The 17,097-nt window shown below is 42.4% G+C and overlaps 3 protein-coding genes across 4 annotated transcripts; all 3 read right to left on the bottom strand.

The window, feature by feature from the left end:
- Window positions 1–121: 121 nt before the first annotated feature.
- Window positions 122–5,848, bottom strand: eed (embryonic ectoderm development). Its single transcript, XM_069698330.1, has 12 exons — window positions 5,719–5,848; window positions 4,925–5,077; window positions 4,701–4,793; window positions 4,317–4,382; window positions 3,805–3,930; window positions 3,530–3,611; window positions 2,711–2,802; window positions 2,447–2,580; window positions 2,257–2,362; window positions 2,003–2,161; window positions 1,836–1,909; window positions 122–1,054 (listed from the first exon to the last, which is right to left on the bottom strand). Exons 1-12 carry the CDS (start codon window positions 5,836–5,838, stop codon window positions 928–930), a joined length of 1,332 nt encoding a protein of 443 aa, XP_069554431.1. The 5' UTR covers window positions 5,839–5,848; the 3' UTR covers window positions 122–927.
- A 144-nt stretch (window positions 5,849–5,992) lies between these two features.
- pwp2h (PWP2 small subunit processome component) lies at window positions 5,993–13,052 on the bottom strand. Its single transcript, XM_069698331.1, has 21 exons — window positions 12,902–13,052; window positions 12,414–12,526; window positions 11,976–12,070; window positions 11,793–11,892; window positions 11,530–11,673; window positions 11,315–11,450; window positions 10,954–11,192; window positions 10,518–10,661; window positions 10,361–10,431; window positions 10,137–10,273; window positions 9,487–9,635; window positions 9,231–9,378; window positions 8,932–9,082; window positions 8,536–8,716; window positions 8,283–8,430; window positions 7,971–8,079; window positions 7,688–7,753; window positions 7,292–7,510; window positions 7,050–7,200; window positions 6,822–6,896; window positions 5,993–6,687 (listed from the first exon to the last, which is right to left on the bottom strand). Exons 1-21 carry the CDS (start codon window positions 12,917–12,919, stop codon window positions 6,522–6,524), a joined length of 2,760 nt encoding a protein of 919 aa, XP_069554432.1. The 5' UTR covers window positions 12,920–13,052; the 3' UTR covers window positions 5,993–6,521.
- An 823-nt stretch (window positions 13,053–13,875) lies between these two features.
- Window positions 13,876–16,574, bottom strand: pjvk (pejvakin). Of its 2 annotated transcripts, XM_069698122.1 has the most exons (6): window positions 16,364–16,574; window positions 15,532–15,727; window positions 15,031–15,172; window positions 14,740–14,857; window positions 14,262–14,405; window positions 13,876–14,177 (listed from the first exon to the last, which is right to left on the bottom strand). In XM_069698122.1, exons 1-6 carry the CDS (start codon window positions 16,572–16,574, stop codon window positions 13,876–13,878), a joined length of 1,113 nt encoding a protein of 370 aa, XP_069554223.1. The 2 variants fall into 2 exon arrangements, with proteins under 2 accessions (XP_069554223.1, XP_069554224.1); XM_069698123.1 differs by lacking the exon at window positions 14,262–14,405.
- Between the last annotated feature and the right edge of the window lie 523 nt (window positions 16,575–17,097).

Genomic DNA, 17,097 nt, shown 5'->3' on the forward strand with positions numbered 1-17,097 from the left:
CAGAAAAGTGCAGAAAAAGACGCAAATGCAACGTGCAAAACAAAACTTCCCCGAAGATTTTACTGCCGTTTTTTTAAATTTCATAGTTCATGCAAAATCGGTTCGAGAAAACAGACATGTATTTAGAAAAATAAGTTTTATTCAAGTCCAAATAAATGCAGATAAACAAAGACAAATAAAGAAACCCATCCCTTCCCTTTAATAATGGGGGTATTTAAGTCAATTTTTTTTCTAAATAAAAGCCAGTTTGCTGTTCTGTTTTGGAGAGCTAAAAAATAAAATACTGATAAACATCCAATAAATGTAATATTTTATTGCACAAACTGACTCTTGAGCACATATTTACAAAAAATGTTTATTGCCTGAACTAAATAAAAGCCTTCAATGTCAATTGGTCCATTTTAAATCATTAGAGGGGCTATTAAAAAAAGAGGATGCATCAATGTAGGAAACATAACTTTTTTGTGTACTCACCAATATAAAACGTGGCACACTGCAAACAATGTGGTTTTTTTGGCAATGCATCTTAATTTTCTTTAAACAAGTAACCCAACTGACTCAAGATACTTATGGTTCCTCTTTGTCTCTGGTTTTATTTTCAATAAATGAGACTGCATAGGAAACTCGAAGGCACGCAGAGGAGATCCAGTTAAACTATCCATCCATGATTTGGATCATGATTTTTTTTTTTTGTGGCTCAAAACTTTGTAAAGTTTTGTTACATATGAAATGTTGGAAATATGGTTTTCTTTCCTTCAGATTTAAAAAAAAATAAAAGGGAAACTTTCTCCCTTTCCTTCAAGAAGGTAAAACTATTTTCAGAGCGCACGAGACAATGTTTTTGCAGTGTCAATCTGTGCAACCGGTCAGCACGATGGAGACAAAAGGGAAAGCAACGTGATCCCCGTCTGTCTCGATCCGGACCGCTCAGCGCTGCCGATCCCAGCGCCAGATCGAGGCGTCGTCGCACACCGCAATCAAAATGCTGCTGTCGCGGCTGAAGCTGGTTTGCCGAATGGCCGATGTGCATTTGGGGAGCGTCAGCGTGGTGCACCTGAAGAGGAGCCGAGAGTTGGGAGTGTTTTTATATGTAGGCGTTGCACAATGAGGCAATGATTGTCCAGCACGAGAAATGAGTCAAATGAAAGAAATACTTCACAGGAAATTAAATATTTGGACTAATTAACCTGTTGATTAACTTGGATCACTTTTGTCTATAAAACTGAGAAGTGTTCTGAACTTTTTCTTTGACTGTAGTCACGATGGCACCAGTCAAATAAAGATCTCTGCGAAAGCTACAGACCTGAGTGCATGTTTGTAAAATCTTGATAAAAAGCAGAATACATTGAAATGTGGGAAAGAAGAAAGGGAAAAGTTTGCAGCTTTATCAAAGCAACATTTGCACCTCCGAGGTGTTTGAGGTAAACCCTTGCTTTGTTGTCTGATGGCTGCTTTTCTTTTCATCCTGCACTGCTACCAAACTGGTTTTGAATGTTTGCAGAGGGTGGTGGCAGAAATCCAAAGACCACAAACACAAACCTCACAAACCACCGCTAATTAGCACATCCTCACACTCTACAACTATTACTGTTTATAACTAGAAGAAAAAATATTCAAAACTAAAGAGTTCAAGACTCTTCAAGCTCTGACATCACCTACAGAGTAACTCTACTGCTAATGAAAACACATGTTGTCCATCACATCTGTGCGGTATGAAAAATGTCATGCATACTTCTACTCATCCTTAGTGACAGGAGGAACATGCTGCCTGTCAGTGTGGATTAAAGCTGTGATTTATGTGTTGTGACGAGTCCCTCTGAGTGCTGTTAACTTACTTGGCTTTGTGCGGGTCTTCCACTTCGAGGTCCCACACATAAAGCTTCCCCACCTGGTTTCCAAGAGCCAGCATCTGTTGATCAGCAACACAGGAGATTGAATATCAGTGCCGGTCAGAAACATTGCCTTATCAGTCAGAAAATGCCATTAAATTAGGATATCTGACCTTCTGCCAGAAGTCCATTGAGAAGCGCATGTACCAAATGTCGCACTGGCTGTAATCAAAGCGCCCGAGGATCGTCACATTTGACTCGTTCGGCTTTATGTGATCGAGGTCGTCCTCCATCTTTCCCGGTTTCCAGCAGACGATGGCGTTTTCACAAGACTGCAACCACAAAACAACGAGTTTTTCCTGACACTTTTTTTGTGTACATTTTATCGTGTAAAACTAAAAATGGATGAACTTAAAATGTCACTTGCCTTGGAAAGAATAAGATCCCCGAGCCACCGCACACAGTCCACGTAGTTTCTGTGGATGTCTCGTGTAGAGAAGTCGGGGAAGTGAATTTTCTGTGAGACAAAAGGCCTGAAGAAAAGAGAAAATAATATCACGAGCACACTCTGACACAAAGGAAAAAAAGAGCAGGAGGTACGTTTTTGAGTGTTTTACCTGTTTGTCTTTGACGGGTTGTACTCATAAGACCCTCGAATGGCTTTTTGCATCCTCTCCGAGTTGATCCTCCACAGTTTGAGCGAGTGGTCCATCCCACATGACATGATCTTTTCCCCCAGTAGATCAAAATCCTGGATTAAAAGAGGAAACATCTGATGGGACTGCGTTTTCTTTGCATAATATAGATACAAAGAATAACACTATTTCAGCGTGGTTTTTCAGAGGTTCAACAGCTGTTGTATGTAATGTATTAATACTCACAGCACTCAGGACTTCATCTCGATGACCTTCCACACCTCCAAATATTGCCACTAAAGTGTCTGTTTGTATGTTCCACAGTCGCAGGGCGTGATCTGAGAAAACACATTTTAATTAAATCATTTCAAATATGTCAAGTATGAAGAGAAGCTCATATTATTGCTAAATAATGAAATAGATTATTTCCGTTTCTGTATGTTAATCCACTGATCCTTTAATAACATGTGAAACTGTGTTTAATGTTTCTAATAAAATTAGTCTCCATCACAGAAAGAAAATCAGATTAAATTTGATGCAACACATGGTTTAATGTGCAATTTCAAGCTGAATGACTGCTGCTTTCACATGTGTCACTGAAATGTATCTCTTATGTGGTGTGAATGTGTAAATCTAAAAAGTTTCAAGTTCAGTTAATTTGAAAAATAAATATTAAATAAAAAAATGAAATTTTACTGCCGTTCACATGAGCCTTATCAAAGGAGCAAACACTGCTGTGTGTTTTATCTCAGATTAAGGAACCACCTGACAATCACATGGCAATAAAAACCCTGAACCATCCTGGAGTGTTGTGCTTTGAAGTGACCTCCTGTAACCTGCTTCTTCTCTTGTGTCATAAAAAAATCACGGCTGAGAGATTATCTTGCATGTCAAGTTAAGGTTAATAAAGTCATCCGAGAAAATATAGCTTCCCTGCTGCTGTATTAACCTTTCAGGGGACTGAGTGACATAAAGTTCCTCTTTCTGAACTTCTGTGTCACAAATGAACTGCATGCAAAACATTTGACGGTTTTATGATTATCAATACTGTTGTTGTTTTTTTACCTTTGCTGACAGACAGGAGGAGATTTGGATCTCGCGGGTGAAACTTGAGCTCATTGATGGCGTTCCCATGACCTACATAATGCTGAACATGCACACACAAAAAAACTTTTTTTTCATTCTGACAATAAAAACAGTCAATGAACTCTCGAGCACCAAACATCAGCAGAATACTTTTAGTTTTATCTGTGAATGTCATTTCTTTAAAGTCCAGCTGTCCTAAAAAAAAAAAAAAAAAGGGATACTGATTACATGCTGAGCGCAGACGGATCAACTACCTTGATACACTGCATTGTGATGTGGTTGATGACCCGGATGATGCCGCGGGACCCGGCTACAGCCAACAGGGGATGACTTGTGTTGGTGTCGTAGGTCCAAGCACACGTATAGAAGTTCTCATCAGCCTGTGGACACGCTTGGTGAAGGAAATCAAAAGTTTCTCGCTGACCTTTACACTAAGTTTCTCATTTTTCTGCAGCAAGCTGCTCTCGTGCAGGACCAACTAGGACATTTAGGGCCTTGTTAAAGGGATGGTAAAGGAATGCTATAACAGTTTTATAGCAGTGATTCTCCCCTAAACTGAAGATTGTGGTGGGATGAAGAAAATAATACTTGACTACTATTTCATTGAAATAATTTACAGAAAACAAGATAATGCAAACACTTAAAAGTATGTCTGGGTTGGTCTTCTGTCATCTGTCAAGTACTGAGATATTTAAAACGACTGGACTTGTGGAAAAAAGACTGAAGAAAACATTTTAAAAGGCACTTCGAGGAGGTAAAAGGATACATCTGCATCAACGTAGGACTGCAGAAGTCTTATTTCTCCCTGAGAGTGACATTCATACAGAGTTACCTGGTGAAGGAGAGACAGAACTGGTTAGATGAGAAACAATAAATGACAAACAAGAGGTTATTCAAGCAAAACAAAAGGTTAAACGTAGCACACATACACCATGTGTAGCACAATCAGGGTTTCTGCAGAGTTTTAATACCTGTACAAGCGGCAGAAAATGGATGAATGAATGAAGGGATAAAATGATAATGCACTTAAAAATGAATGAATGAAAGGTCTGAAGTCTGGAAAAACTGCACAAGATTAATAATGTGATAACCCACTAACAAACAAGAAATATAAAGGAGTAAGCCAGCTTTGACAATCATAATACTTTACCCTGTTACTCCCGACTGTAGCGAACACCAGCGGGTCTCCCTCCTTGCTGTGCCAGTTAAACTGGACTCCAAACAACGGCTGCCCGTGATCCTCCTAAGACAAATATGGATGACGTTAATTACGATTCACATTTTTCCATCACATTTATTTCTACAGCTGAACTTAAAAAATAAATTCGGAAACATGGGCTCAAAAACACTGTTGAGGCTGGTGGATGTGCTTACCCTCAGGCTGTTGACACATTTAAAAGAATATCTGCACTTCTTGGACTTCCACTTGCCCTTGCCCCAGCTCTTTCTTCCTGGGGCGTTGGCGGTGTTGGTAGGTGTGTCTGGCCGCTCTGCATTGGTCCCACTCTCCACGCTGACCGCATCATCCTGCAAAAGCAAAAAAAAAAAAAAAAAGGTGCAGTTGTTATTCTCTGCAAGATTATCTTAAAGATGTTTCACTGAGGCAAAAACAGCAATAAACTGTTACCAGTATCTGTTATAATACTTTTTATAAACACATTTAATGAAGTGGCAGGGAAGTATTTTACACAGTGACGTGTAATTACATTTCTGTGACAGACACAGGTGATCATGTACCTTTCAGAAACCCTCTTATTGATTTTAACCACAATGAACCCAAAACACTTTGCTGCAGCATTCACATCAATACGTTCAAGTCTACGGGAACAAACACTGAAGCCTCTTTATTTACTCTTTATTACAACTTCACGTGAGCTGAAGTTTGCACGTGAACGTCTGCAGCCTTGAGCCCAAATAAAACGGCACCGCACGTGCACACTACGTATAAATAAATAAATAAAAATAAACGTAAGCGGATGTCTGCGTGGTATAATTACGAGGGGAATAAACTGTTGTGGAGTTAATACCGCCGCAGCTCCGGTTGTTTGATGGACAAAGCAGCTAGCCAACAACTTTAGCTCGCCGGCTATTTTAGCACGAAGCTAACTCGCCAGCAGCGCTACGTGGGTCACTTGTCGTGGAAGAAAGCACAAGGTTCAACCGCTTACGTTCTCGTCTCCTGATATATCGGGGTTGCTGTTCTCGTCACTGCTTAGTTTTTGTTTTTTCGCCGGTATTTCTTTTCCCGCTTGAGACGGGGACTCGGACATGTTCTTATTTTCCCTCATTTTGGTTCAGACTCCGCCTCTTCCGCTCCGGTGTCGCAAGTGCTGCCGGGAAATGGAGTTCCCAGTCAAACTCGGGTCGGAGTCCCCGTACAAATGAAAATATCAACCATTTTCAATATACAGTAGCGTGTAACCATTTACCTTTGTGCCGTGGTATGTTTTATTTAATATTTTAAAAATAATAAATGACTATTGATTGAAAAACTAAACATTATAATCTTTCAGTGGTGCACAATTTAGTAAACCTTCATCGACACCAGACAATGCCATGATTATTGAGCTAAGTTCCATTTTCAAAGATGACAAAATTGTAAAATATTACAGAAATTACTTTGCAACATCTGTCAAGAGGAAAGCATAAAGCCCACATCGTCTTCTCTTTTTCGCTGCACATCTTACAAGATTTTTTGCATCCCACACAGGTGCATTCATTTGGTTGCATTCATTGTCTGGTTGATTAGGCTTCCTATCAGAGCTGCTGATAGTTACGTGAGGTTATATGAGGGAATTTAACCAAGCCGAATGTGAGCCAAAGAAAACAAAAAATTGTGCACATTTACATACAAATTTAATTAAAAAACAGTTTACAATCATAATGTTAAAGTACACAGAAATCTGTCTTCTTTTACAGTCCAAACTTTGCAGTGAGATCTTCCATATTGTTCAGCGAGGTGGTTTCAGGGCTACAGTATCATCTCTGCATCCTCCAAAGATGCCTCACTCATCTCTTCAGATAGCTCTTCATCCTCCTCCTCCTCTTGCTCCTCTTCCTCTTCAGCTGCTCTCTTTACACCCCTCTGCTTTGACAGGGCCGCCGTATACCGAATGTTATACATGTTGAAGTCACAGCTGTGCAGAGAAAACACACACACAATTACCTTATTGATATTATTCCAGTGATTCTTTGAGAATATGTTCACCTGTTTTGTTGTGTTAATTTGATTACATTAAGACAGTGATGCTGCTAAAATGAAGAGACTTACAGTTTGGACAGATTGTCGAAGTGTCTCTGGATGCTCTTCTGCAGAGCCTGCAGTGTGGGCAGAATGGTTGCTGACCTGTACGCCAAAGGAAATTCAGTCTAGTCACTTCAGATTACAATAACTGTATAAATAGATGCATTGAAATGTTCGTTTTACCAGCAGTAATGAACAGTTAATTATAATTTGAAACAAGCTCATCAAATCAGTTGTGCGTGTCTGGGAGCAGACCTGTTCTTCAGTTTCTGTCCGTGGAGCATGAGCAGACTCTGAGCCCACGTCATGTAGAACTGCAAGTGACCTGTCTTCTCCAAACATGCAGCCACGAAGCTCAGCAGCTTCTCCACGTAAATATCAGGAAGAGAGCCACAAACCACCGGGACTAGAAGACAAACGCATACAATCCAGATCACTCGGGTGTTTTCAAATTCAAAGGCAACAAACTCACAGCCAGGAAGTAACAATTCACCCACTCTGATCATGCGGCACTGTTTCCAGCACTTCCAGCTTCAGGGCTTTTTCATTGAGTCTGAACGCCAGCACAATGGCGGACGTCCACTCTTGAAGGCGCAACTGCTTGCGTATGCTGGCCGGCGTCACGTCCAGGTCAAGGTCGTAGGGGTCGAAGACCAGAGACCCGTCAAGGGAGTAGAACAGCAGGCCCTCGGTGGTGGTGGCCGCCCAGCTGCGACCTGAGATGAGATGGAACACATTTATTTACTACAACAGCACACGTAGGTATATCTTAAAACAACAATACATTTAATTTCAAGAATGTAATGTGAGTGGGACGCAGTTTTGAATAACAAACTTTATTCAAATAGATTTCTTCACATGTATTTTAAGAGTTTAGTAAATCTGTCACCTACCAGTCGGGGAGAAGCGCAGCGAACTGACTCTGATCTCTGGCTTGAAGTGACGAGAACTCATGTCACCTGTTCAGACACAGAGAGAGAAAAAAAAAACTGCAGTGAAAGTTGAGCAATAATATCAGGGAATAAGGGAAGCTGACACGAACACATCAAGCAACAACACAGGCAACTTTAGTTTCCATTTTTTTGAAAACTGATGTGGCTGTCGATCTTCCCTCAGCACCAGGTCAAATTATTCTTATGCTTTATTATAACTGTGTTACTGCAGTGACAGTCTTACCTTTCCGGACTCCAGGGAGGCTGATGTTGACACCGTCTCCGTCCCCGGCTCCCTCATCCACCAAAGCCAGGCTGCCAAACTCCGTCATCTTCCTCCTGTCCAGGAACTCCTAAAGGTGAAGTAGGACAACAGTATGACAACCTATTCAGGACTCTTCAGTGACTTTTAAGGTCTTGTTTCGTGAATCTCAAGGACCAATGAGATGATGGTAAATCACACAGGTCACTGAAACCCTGCATGAAACTGTATTTTACTTTGTTCTGCACCTTTAACAGATCCAAGTCTCTGTTTTCACCTAGTGTGAGGTCGTACCTCCATAGCGTCAAACGACAGGTTGCAGGAGATCTCAAACTTCTTCATGAGCATCTGCTCCTTCACGTTGTAGATGCAGACAAACTTGGAGTGGCCCCCTGCCAGAACAGACTCCCCGTCCGCAGAGTAACACAGCGACGTGAACGACCTTAATGAAAAACAACTCGAGTCAAAACTCATCAAATTAAACAGCAAACAGATCTGAATCAGGTGAAACAAACTGCAGTCTCAGGGTGTGATCCTGTGCACCTACTTGCCCTTGGCGGACTGCTTGGCTGTGATTTTATCGGTCTCTTTGCGGCCCGTCTCCAGGTCATGGCGTCCGGCCACGGAGCTGGTTTGTGTGGCCGTCTGGGGGTTCCAGAAAGATATCTCCCCGTTCAGAGTGGCCACGGCTAACTCCTGACCGTCAGGGCGGTACGTCACCGCAAGGCCTGAGGAACAAAACACAGACACAGTGGGTGGGGCAGGATTTTAGATTTTCTGATGGCTTTTTCTAAAACTATTATTAGACTGATTTGACCGTTTATAAGGAACAAGTAATTTTTTTTTAAACAAAACCACAAGTTTTCAAAGCAACTCCATGTAGAATTGAAGTCTTTCCAACAGGTGCCCCCTAGTGGCAGTGAAGTCAAAGATCAGTACTCACCATCAGCTGAGAGGGGAATGGTTTCCTTCACCTGCCAGCTGTCCAACATGTCCCACAGCCGGATGGTGCGGTCCCATGAGGCGCTGGCCAGGATGGACTGAACTGGACTGAAACACAGGCAGCTGACTGGACCCTCGTGACCCCCAAGGACCTGGTCAAAGAACAGGTACAGTGTGGAGTGTAAATTTGAATAATTCTGGCAACTTTTATCCTGTAAATTAGCTGGAAAACGTCTCAAAGTGTAATAAAGGATGTATAATTATGATGATATAATTAAAAATGTGTAATTATGTGCCTACCTCAAGAAGTCTGCCAGTCTGCATGGACCAGAGGAAGATCTCAAAGGAGTCCTGAGCTCCTGCGCTCACCAGCTCTCCACTGATATCTACGGCGAGGCAGGAGAACTGCGCCGGCCGAGGAGACGTGAAAGTCCTGAAGTTTCGGTACCTACAAGTGCAGAAATCGAACCATACATCCACAAACTATTCCCGACTCTCCATCACTGTGCATCTCTTTTCACATTCTGGCAGTGAACCAGCATCACTGTACGCTCACCTGTGCAGGTCGAACGCTCGGACCGTCCCGTCCAAAGAGGCGCTGACGATGACGAAGCCGCTGGAGGTGAAGGTGACGTTAGTGACGCTGCTGGTGTGCTCGGTGAAGGTGACGAAGCAGAGGCCGCTGTTGGTGTTCCACACTTTGACCTACAGAGATAAAACCACAGTTTGACGTCAGAGGCAGGATCCCAACTTTTCAAAATGACTGTGGACTATAGAGTGAGTTTTTCCATCCAGACCACATCAGACTAGGTCTATTGTTGTCTGGCTGGAGAAAAAAGCTTCAGACGGTTAGTTTTAAACTGGGTAAAGGCTTCAGTTGGATGTCTGACACTCTTTCATTTCAATAAGTGGTGCAGCGGCTACATTCCAGAGGGGATTTTCGCCTGTCTTGACCAACCGGGGTGCATTCAAAAGCCCCCACCACTCCGACTACATGTGGTCTAATCTGTAGTCAGAACGGCACACAATGTTTTTCTTTCTCTCATTTCCAGGTGCAGCTGAACAACCACTTGAAACCATTATTTACACTGCATGTGCTACAATGGAACCAAACATGTATGTTTTTTAAGCCCCTGAAACTATTTGTTTACTTGCCGCTGCTTTCCTGACACCTGAGAGATTAAAAGGCTGCAGCGGAGGACTCACTTTGCCGTCGTCCCCTCCAGTCACGACGTACTGTCCGTCCGGTGAGTAGGCCAGCGAGGCCATGTTGTTGAAGTGACCCTGCTGCTTGAAGACGTACGACTCGCTCTGCCACTCCCACACCAGCAGCTGACCCATACCTGAAACAGTCAACGCTTTTACCTTTTATATTCTGCTGTCAGTCAAAGACGAGTGAACTACACGCATAAAAAGCAGGAAACTCTTACGTGAGCAGCCGAAGCCGATCCAGTCTCCGGAGGTATTTATGGCCACTGAGGCGATCCTCTGGTCTGAAATACTGTAGGGAGAAATATTCATATATTCCATTTATATAATTTAAATGAAAGCACTGCACAATAAGTCAAACCTGAAATTTCCTCTCACCTCAGGGAGTGAATGAGGTTAAACTCCGGGAGTTCATGCAGGTGGAATATCCCTGAGGCGAATCCTGTGACCAGGATGTGAGTTGGCTTGTGGTAGGCGGCAGCAGTCAGGTTGTTGAAATTCCCCTCCTTGTTGAAGAAGTGTCTGCAGGACAGGTTTTAAGGAGTCTTAAAGAGCAGCTCATATCTTTATTACCAACTTCAACATGGGCACATTTTGAATAATCATCAGGTATTTATCATCTCCTTGAGCTTTAATTTGAAAAGAAACCACTGTTATTACAGTTTTAGAGCAGACAAGAGGCAAATAAACCCACACAGTGATGAAAACTGCCACTCAAACCATCAAATAATTAACATTAAAGATTTTCAGCTTTTTATGAGTAAAAATTTAAAGACGAAATCAGCTAAAAAGCAGGAAATAAAAGGCATCTCACTTGCTCCTCTGCTTGTATCGAACGTTCTTGGTCTTCTCCTTCTCTTTGGGAGTTTCCACTTTCCCTCTTATCACCTCTCCCTCCTCTCCCTCCACCCTATCCTCCTTATCCTCTCCCTCCTCTTCCTCCCTCTGTGTCAGGGGCTCGGCTTTGTCCCGGCTGTTCTTCAGGACGAGGCCGTCCAGCTCGGTGTCGCTCTCCCACACACACAAAGTCCCGTCCTGGCTCACTGTGTACAGCTGGATAAACACAGTCACAAGGAATGAATAAAAAGGCATTTTTCATTTTAATTGTTACCAAAAACAACACTTTTTAGTTTCAGCCTGAATCGCGTAGCAGCAGGAGGCAGAGATAAACTTACATCGAGGCTGTCGTTCTCAAAGAAACAGCCCACGATGACATCCTTGTGTCCACCCAGAGAGTAGTAGATGAGGTTGGCCCAGCGCTCTGCACCAAACACCCACGTTGACATGTCTTTGCTGCCCACCACAAAACACCTGAAAAAAACACCACAATCAGGATCTATTTTTGCACAATTACAGGCTTCAGGTGCGCTCTCATAGTTTGAAAACTCACTTGGAGTCGTCTGTCCAGTCGATGCAGGTGGTTTCATCGTAAGGGCCGTAGTAGCTCTTGTCTAAAACGAAGGCGTTAAACTCCCGCTGCTTCCCAGGAGCATGGTACAGCAGCGCTACGTTCTCCTTCGTAACGACAAACTTCCTGAGAGGGAAAAACACAGCAGAAACTAATCAGCATTATTTCTGTTCCTATGTCACGTAAGAGAGTCACAGAAAACCCTCAACAACAAGATGATACTTTGCTCCATCAGACATCATTACCTGCCGTCAGGTGAGAAGCGGATGCTGCTCACAGGCTTGTGGAAGTGAAAATGATGAAGGACAGCACGGGTGATGAGACTGACCAGCAGCGCTGCACCATCTGTTTGACAAACACATGAAAACACACGTTTGGATTTCTGTTGTTATGATATCAGACGCTTGCAGATCAGGGAAATGTCTTACCTTCATCCACAACAATCGCCAAGTTCCCATCAGGAGAGAGACCCACACATGTTATATTCTTTGTAGTGGAGACGGGTAATGTCTCAGATGTGTTGCTGCAGGAAAGACAAGAAAATATTTCAGTCTTAACCAAGTCATTTTTTTAAGATATAGTGCATTAAAGACAGAGTTATGGATGATAAGAACAGTTAAAATTAGATTTTGTCTTACACACCTGCACATTTAAATATTTGTATTTCAACAAAATTAGTGGGTATAATCAGTTTTATGAGCTGTTTTTCTATGACTGTGGACTCTTGGGGAAATGAATGCATTAATTTCCTCTACGCAGGTAATGAATTGTGCACAACATCCAGATGTTGTGGGGCAGGATGGTTCAGAAAAACCCCATATATGACAGCATTCCCAGTACATGTTATTTATTCCCACATAACTTACTTTTTCAGGTCGAAGACAGAGACTCTGTTTCCCACTGGACTGATCACAGCGTTGCCATCTTTGGAGAAATTCAAATTTCCCTGACGATAAACTGCTCCGAGCAAATTGGAAAACTACAAAAAACAGACAATGGTTTTTATTGTTAATGACATACAAGTCCATTGTGTGCTGGTTCAACGAGAGGACGTCAAGACTAACTCGGTTGAAAAATATGGGAATTCACCAATAAAAGTCTGACATTTAGGTGTAAACTTAAAAAAATAAAAAGAAAGGGAACTTCAGAAAACACACAACCAAATGCTGTTGGTGTAATAAAAGTGAGCAGCACCGATTGTGAAAGCTAAAACGTTGAAAATATGGAGTTTAAAATGTAATGCACGGTTTGCACAATTCAGAAAATACATTAGCACCTTAAATTTACTAATTTATGAATGAAGTTTGGTTTGATACACTCGCATGTTGCCAAGCGGAGCGCTATGCGTACTTACCCTATAAGCAAACTTCATTTTACAGAATATTCCTTAATCCGCGAAGCCTTTATCTTATTTTTAGTTCTTTATATTTCCCCGTACAAGTATGAACATATGATTGATACTACACATGCTTCTTCTTCCTCTACACGTGTTAGCACTTTGTTGACAGTCGGCACATCCGGTTTGAGATAAGTTAGAAATAAAACACTGCGTCACCTGACGGCTGGGAGGGAGAGTGTTTCAACGTAAAACATGGCACATCAATCTTTATTTAAGACAAAATCCATTCACACACACACAAAAAAAAAAACAATCACGAAAATCATGTCGTCACTGCCAATTACAAAAGTCAGATGTTTATGCAATTAATATGATTGTATCAAACACTTTAGCTGTGTTGTATCACAAATGTTTGTCACACCCACAAATGTCCTATATTATTATATTATTATTACACTAACCAGATGCCAACATACATAAGTTTACTGACTTTATGGCTCTTCCATAGTTGTTTTCTTGTGACATATACACATTTCAGGGGTAAATGGAGATGTCTTTAAAGCAAATAACTAATGGACAATAAGGGTTCATTTAGGTCAGACACAGTAAAAACAGAAACTCAAACTCAATGACACACTTGGAACGGAGCAAAACTAGGCTGTCTTTTTTCATGGATTCCTGCCTGGCCTTCACATGATCCCTCCTCCTTTCCATTTTTAATACCCTCGCTGAATAATTGATCAGCTGACAGCTACAGTACACACACAGCACACGTGTGGAAATGGGCCGATGCCAGAGGTAAACTGAAATCGATACACCACAAAGTGAGAGATAACACCAAGTTTATGTTTACATCTTTTTCCAGGACAGTTGGCTGCTGCTGAAGCGATGGCATGAGGCGTTGGTGCTGTCAGTCCAGTTTTCATGACAGCTTGGTAAAACAGTTGCATTTGAATCAGGAAGCACGTATGAAAATTCATTCATCTTTTTCACCTCAGGGTTTTGTGCCAGAGATCAAAACAGGGCACCACGTGCAGACGGACATATTTCTGGCCCCCTGTTGAGCACTCCAGGCAGCCGTACACGGTTTCCCGCCGCTGGTTGCCCATGCCGCACAGCGCGCAGGGTCCTTTGGGGATGTTGTGTTTGAGGAGGTTGACCCTGGTGTGGGAGCTTTCCCTCAGGTAGGCGGTGGACACGTCTGTCATGCTGGCGGCCTTCTCGTAGTAGTCGGTCACCATGTCGTCCATGTAGGTGTCGGTGTGGGTGAGCTCCTCGAATGTTCGGTCATCTGCACATGAGTTAAAGTTAAACGCAAAGAGGCAAAAGTATAATCAAGAAAAAGATGTGTTTATGACACTGGTTGTCATCGTACCTGTTCTGAAGGGATTTCCATAGATGATCCCAGACAGGAAGCGCCGCAGTCGACCCATGGAGAAGTGACCGACAAAACCACCAAGCTGCTCTCTGATCTGCTCCCGCTCAAATCCTCCCTGAGACTCTGGAGCTACACAAATGTCTGAAGCAGGAGGGGTAGATGTCAGATGAGGATTAGGTCTAATAGATCAATTGATCTCCATATATTTTGCAGTTGAAATAATGATGCACTCTTGAAAAGAATACCAAACATTACTGACTTAAAGTGTGATCTTTTAACAGCCTTCAGTATTTACAGGCTGACTGCTGCTCCGGCTGCTTTCAGCACAGAAACGACCCATGTGAGTCCTCCACATGCAGGTAGACCAACGATATGTTTTCAACCACAAGTCAGACAACTGTCCAAGAGGCCACGTGCTTCATGTTTTATTTTTTTAGTGCTTGAGTTAGAAGAATTATGTGGTTGGTCTTCCTACCGAGCCGCCCGTCCAGTCGGACAAACAGCTGGCAGATGCTGAAGGCGATGGTAGTGTGAGCCGGGATGACAATGGCTTTGTCTCGACCTTTGGGGTTTCTGCCCTCGTCGATCTGAAACTGCAGAAAAGCAAAAAGCCGAGTCACTGTCCTGCTCATTAGGAAGCTGACGTGGAAGAAACTGCTGCGTGGAGAATGTGGGGCACTTAAAGATATTCTGAGGATAGAAGCAACGTACGACTATTGTTGGAAAATATCAAAAACGAATGTCAGAGCCCAAGTTGACACTTTACCCTCATGGTCGTCCCTCTCATGCCAGCGTGGACGGTCAGAGAGCACTGACGCGTGGTCCGGATGCTCTCCACAACGACACAGAGGATGCTGCGTCTGCTCTCCTTAGACTGACGAACCAGGCAGTGATCCAGGTCCACTTTCCTGGAAAGACCGTTGTGGTTCAACAATATTTCCAACCAAACAGAAACAGAATAACATGATCACTTATTCATCTTTACAGGGAAACTCTCTTCTCACATTCCCTCAGGTCAAAGGTCAAGCAACAACTTATTGCAGACACCATGAGAAAACTTGAATCTAGCTATCTAAAATATCACATCTTCAAAGGTTAATAAAAAATGTATCTGGATTATTAATAAAGCATTACCTCAATTGCACTTCATCTAATCAGCCTTGTGAGACGATGATGATTATGTTGGTGCTTTGACACCCAGCAGATGAAGATAAGAGCGCCCACTGAGCAGCTGTTAAACCACACGAGTGCACACACGGTTTGTTACCTGGAGTTGAGTTCGCGCAGTAAAGTGGGCACCTCCAGTTCGTGTTTGGTCACGATGCCGAAGGAGGCTTTGACAGCCACCGAGTCTGAGCCGCTGATGTTGAAGCCCACGTCGTTGATGATGTGGTTTCCCAGCCGACCGTTGAGGGCCACGTCAGATTTGTCCTCGTAGTTGAGGAGCTGATAAGAGGACACTCCTGCAAAATAAAAATGTTTTCATGTTGTGATGAAGTTATGCTGTTATATTCATCACTCTGTAACTACTGGCGTTACACATTTGAATTTTTTGGCACTTTATACTATTACTACACCATAATTTAGAGGCAATATTGAATTTTGGGAAATATTAGCTTGTTAGATTTTCAAAAGGATTTAATTATGAAGCTACTTAGCCTGGGGCCTATATTTTGAAATTTGTTTCAACTCTAATAACCATGTGTTTTTGGAAATTTTAAAGATGACCAGCACATTTTGGCATTATTGAGATGAAGGTTACCAAATATTTTAGGTTGATTTTGGAGAAACATGTGAAAACAAATCATGTAAGCAACATTCAGAATATTTCCATTTAAATGAATGGTGCATCCATTATGACATTGCATCATGTTTGACTTTTAAACTTAGATTATCTTCAGTAAAGAGCAGGATCAAGTTGATTTACTGTAACAAAATATAATCCTGTCAGAGAGTGGAATATGTTGAGTTTTGAAGCTACTTAAATGGGGAAACTTGATGTTAAAGGTTGTTTAATTACCAGACATAACATCTCAAAACAAATACATATATTTGAACCAGACTATGAAGTTATCTCCATATTCCTGACATGACCATACCTGCTGTGATCTCCTTCTCCCCCACCAAGATGTCTTTGAGTGAGAAAGCCGTCGAGGCGTACTTGTTCTTCTTCCAGAAATGCCTCTTCCTCTTCCTGGTGACCAGGCTGAGGGGCTGGTAGCGGTCGGCTTCGCTCAGGCTCGGGACCGGGATCAACCTCCCCGTGTCTCCAACCTGCTTCACAAAGTTTTTAGTGGCTGCAGCAAACATGGTGAACCACACACGAATGCTCAAACCATGTATATGTACGACACTGCAGGGCCCATCTTGTGGGCTGAACAGGCCTCTTCTGAATGGGGAAGCTAATTCGGGAATGTTCTTTCAGACTCGTGAAATGTTAAATAATGCAGGTGATGTGTAAGAGAATATGGGACAAGGTGTGTGTTAACCTGATAGGTCACTGTAGCCCTGCTGTTTCCTGTCACCTGACAAATAAGGTGGAACGGTTCTTTATAGGAGCCTCTTTTTTGCCACTTTTATTGGCACATTATTTTATCCTTATTTTAGAAGATTTGGTTTTCTAGGCTCTCCAAATGCTTATGAAAGGTTTTACCATAGAAATGCAGTGCAATGAAGAATGACAGCAATAATATATGATGGACTTGAACTATGAATATGTCTATATTGTGTCCTAAGTGCTGGCTATATGCTACGCTTTGACTTTAATACATGAAACGTCCGCTCTGCCCTCGAGTCTTTCTTTAGTACGCCTGAAAAATGATCTTTCTTTCCT

The sequence above is a fragment of the Brachyistius frenatus genome, unplaced genomic scaffold, assembly GCF_029030835.1.
Source record: "Brachyistius frenatus isolate BFR_SWC_R1_liver_20210118 unplaced genomic scaffold, ASM2903083v1 Contig_26, whole genome shotgun sequence".
Taxonomy (NCBI): Eukaryota; Metazoa; Chordata; class Actinopteri; family Embiotocidae; genus Brachyistius; species Brachyistius frenatus.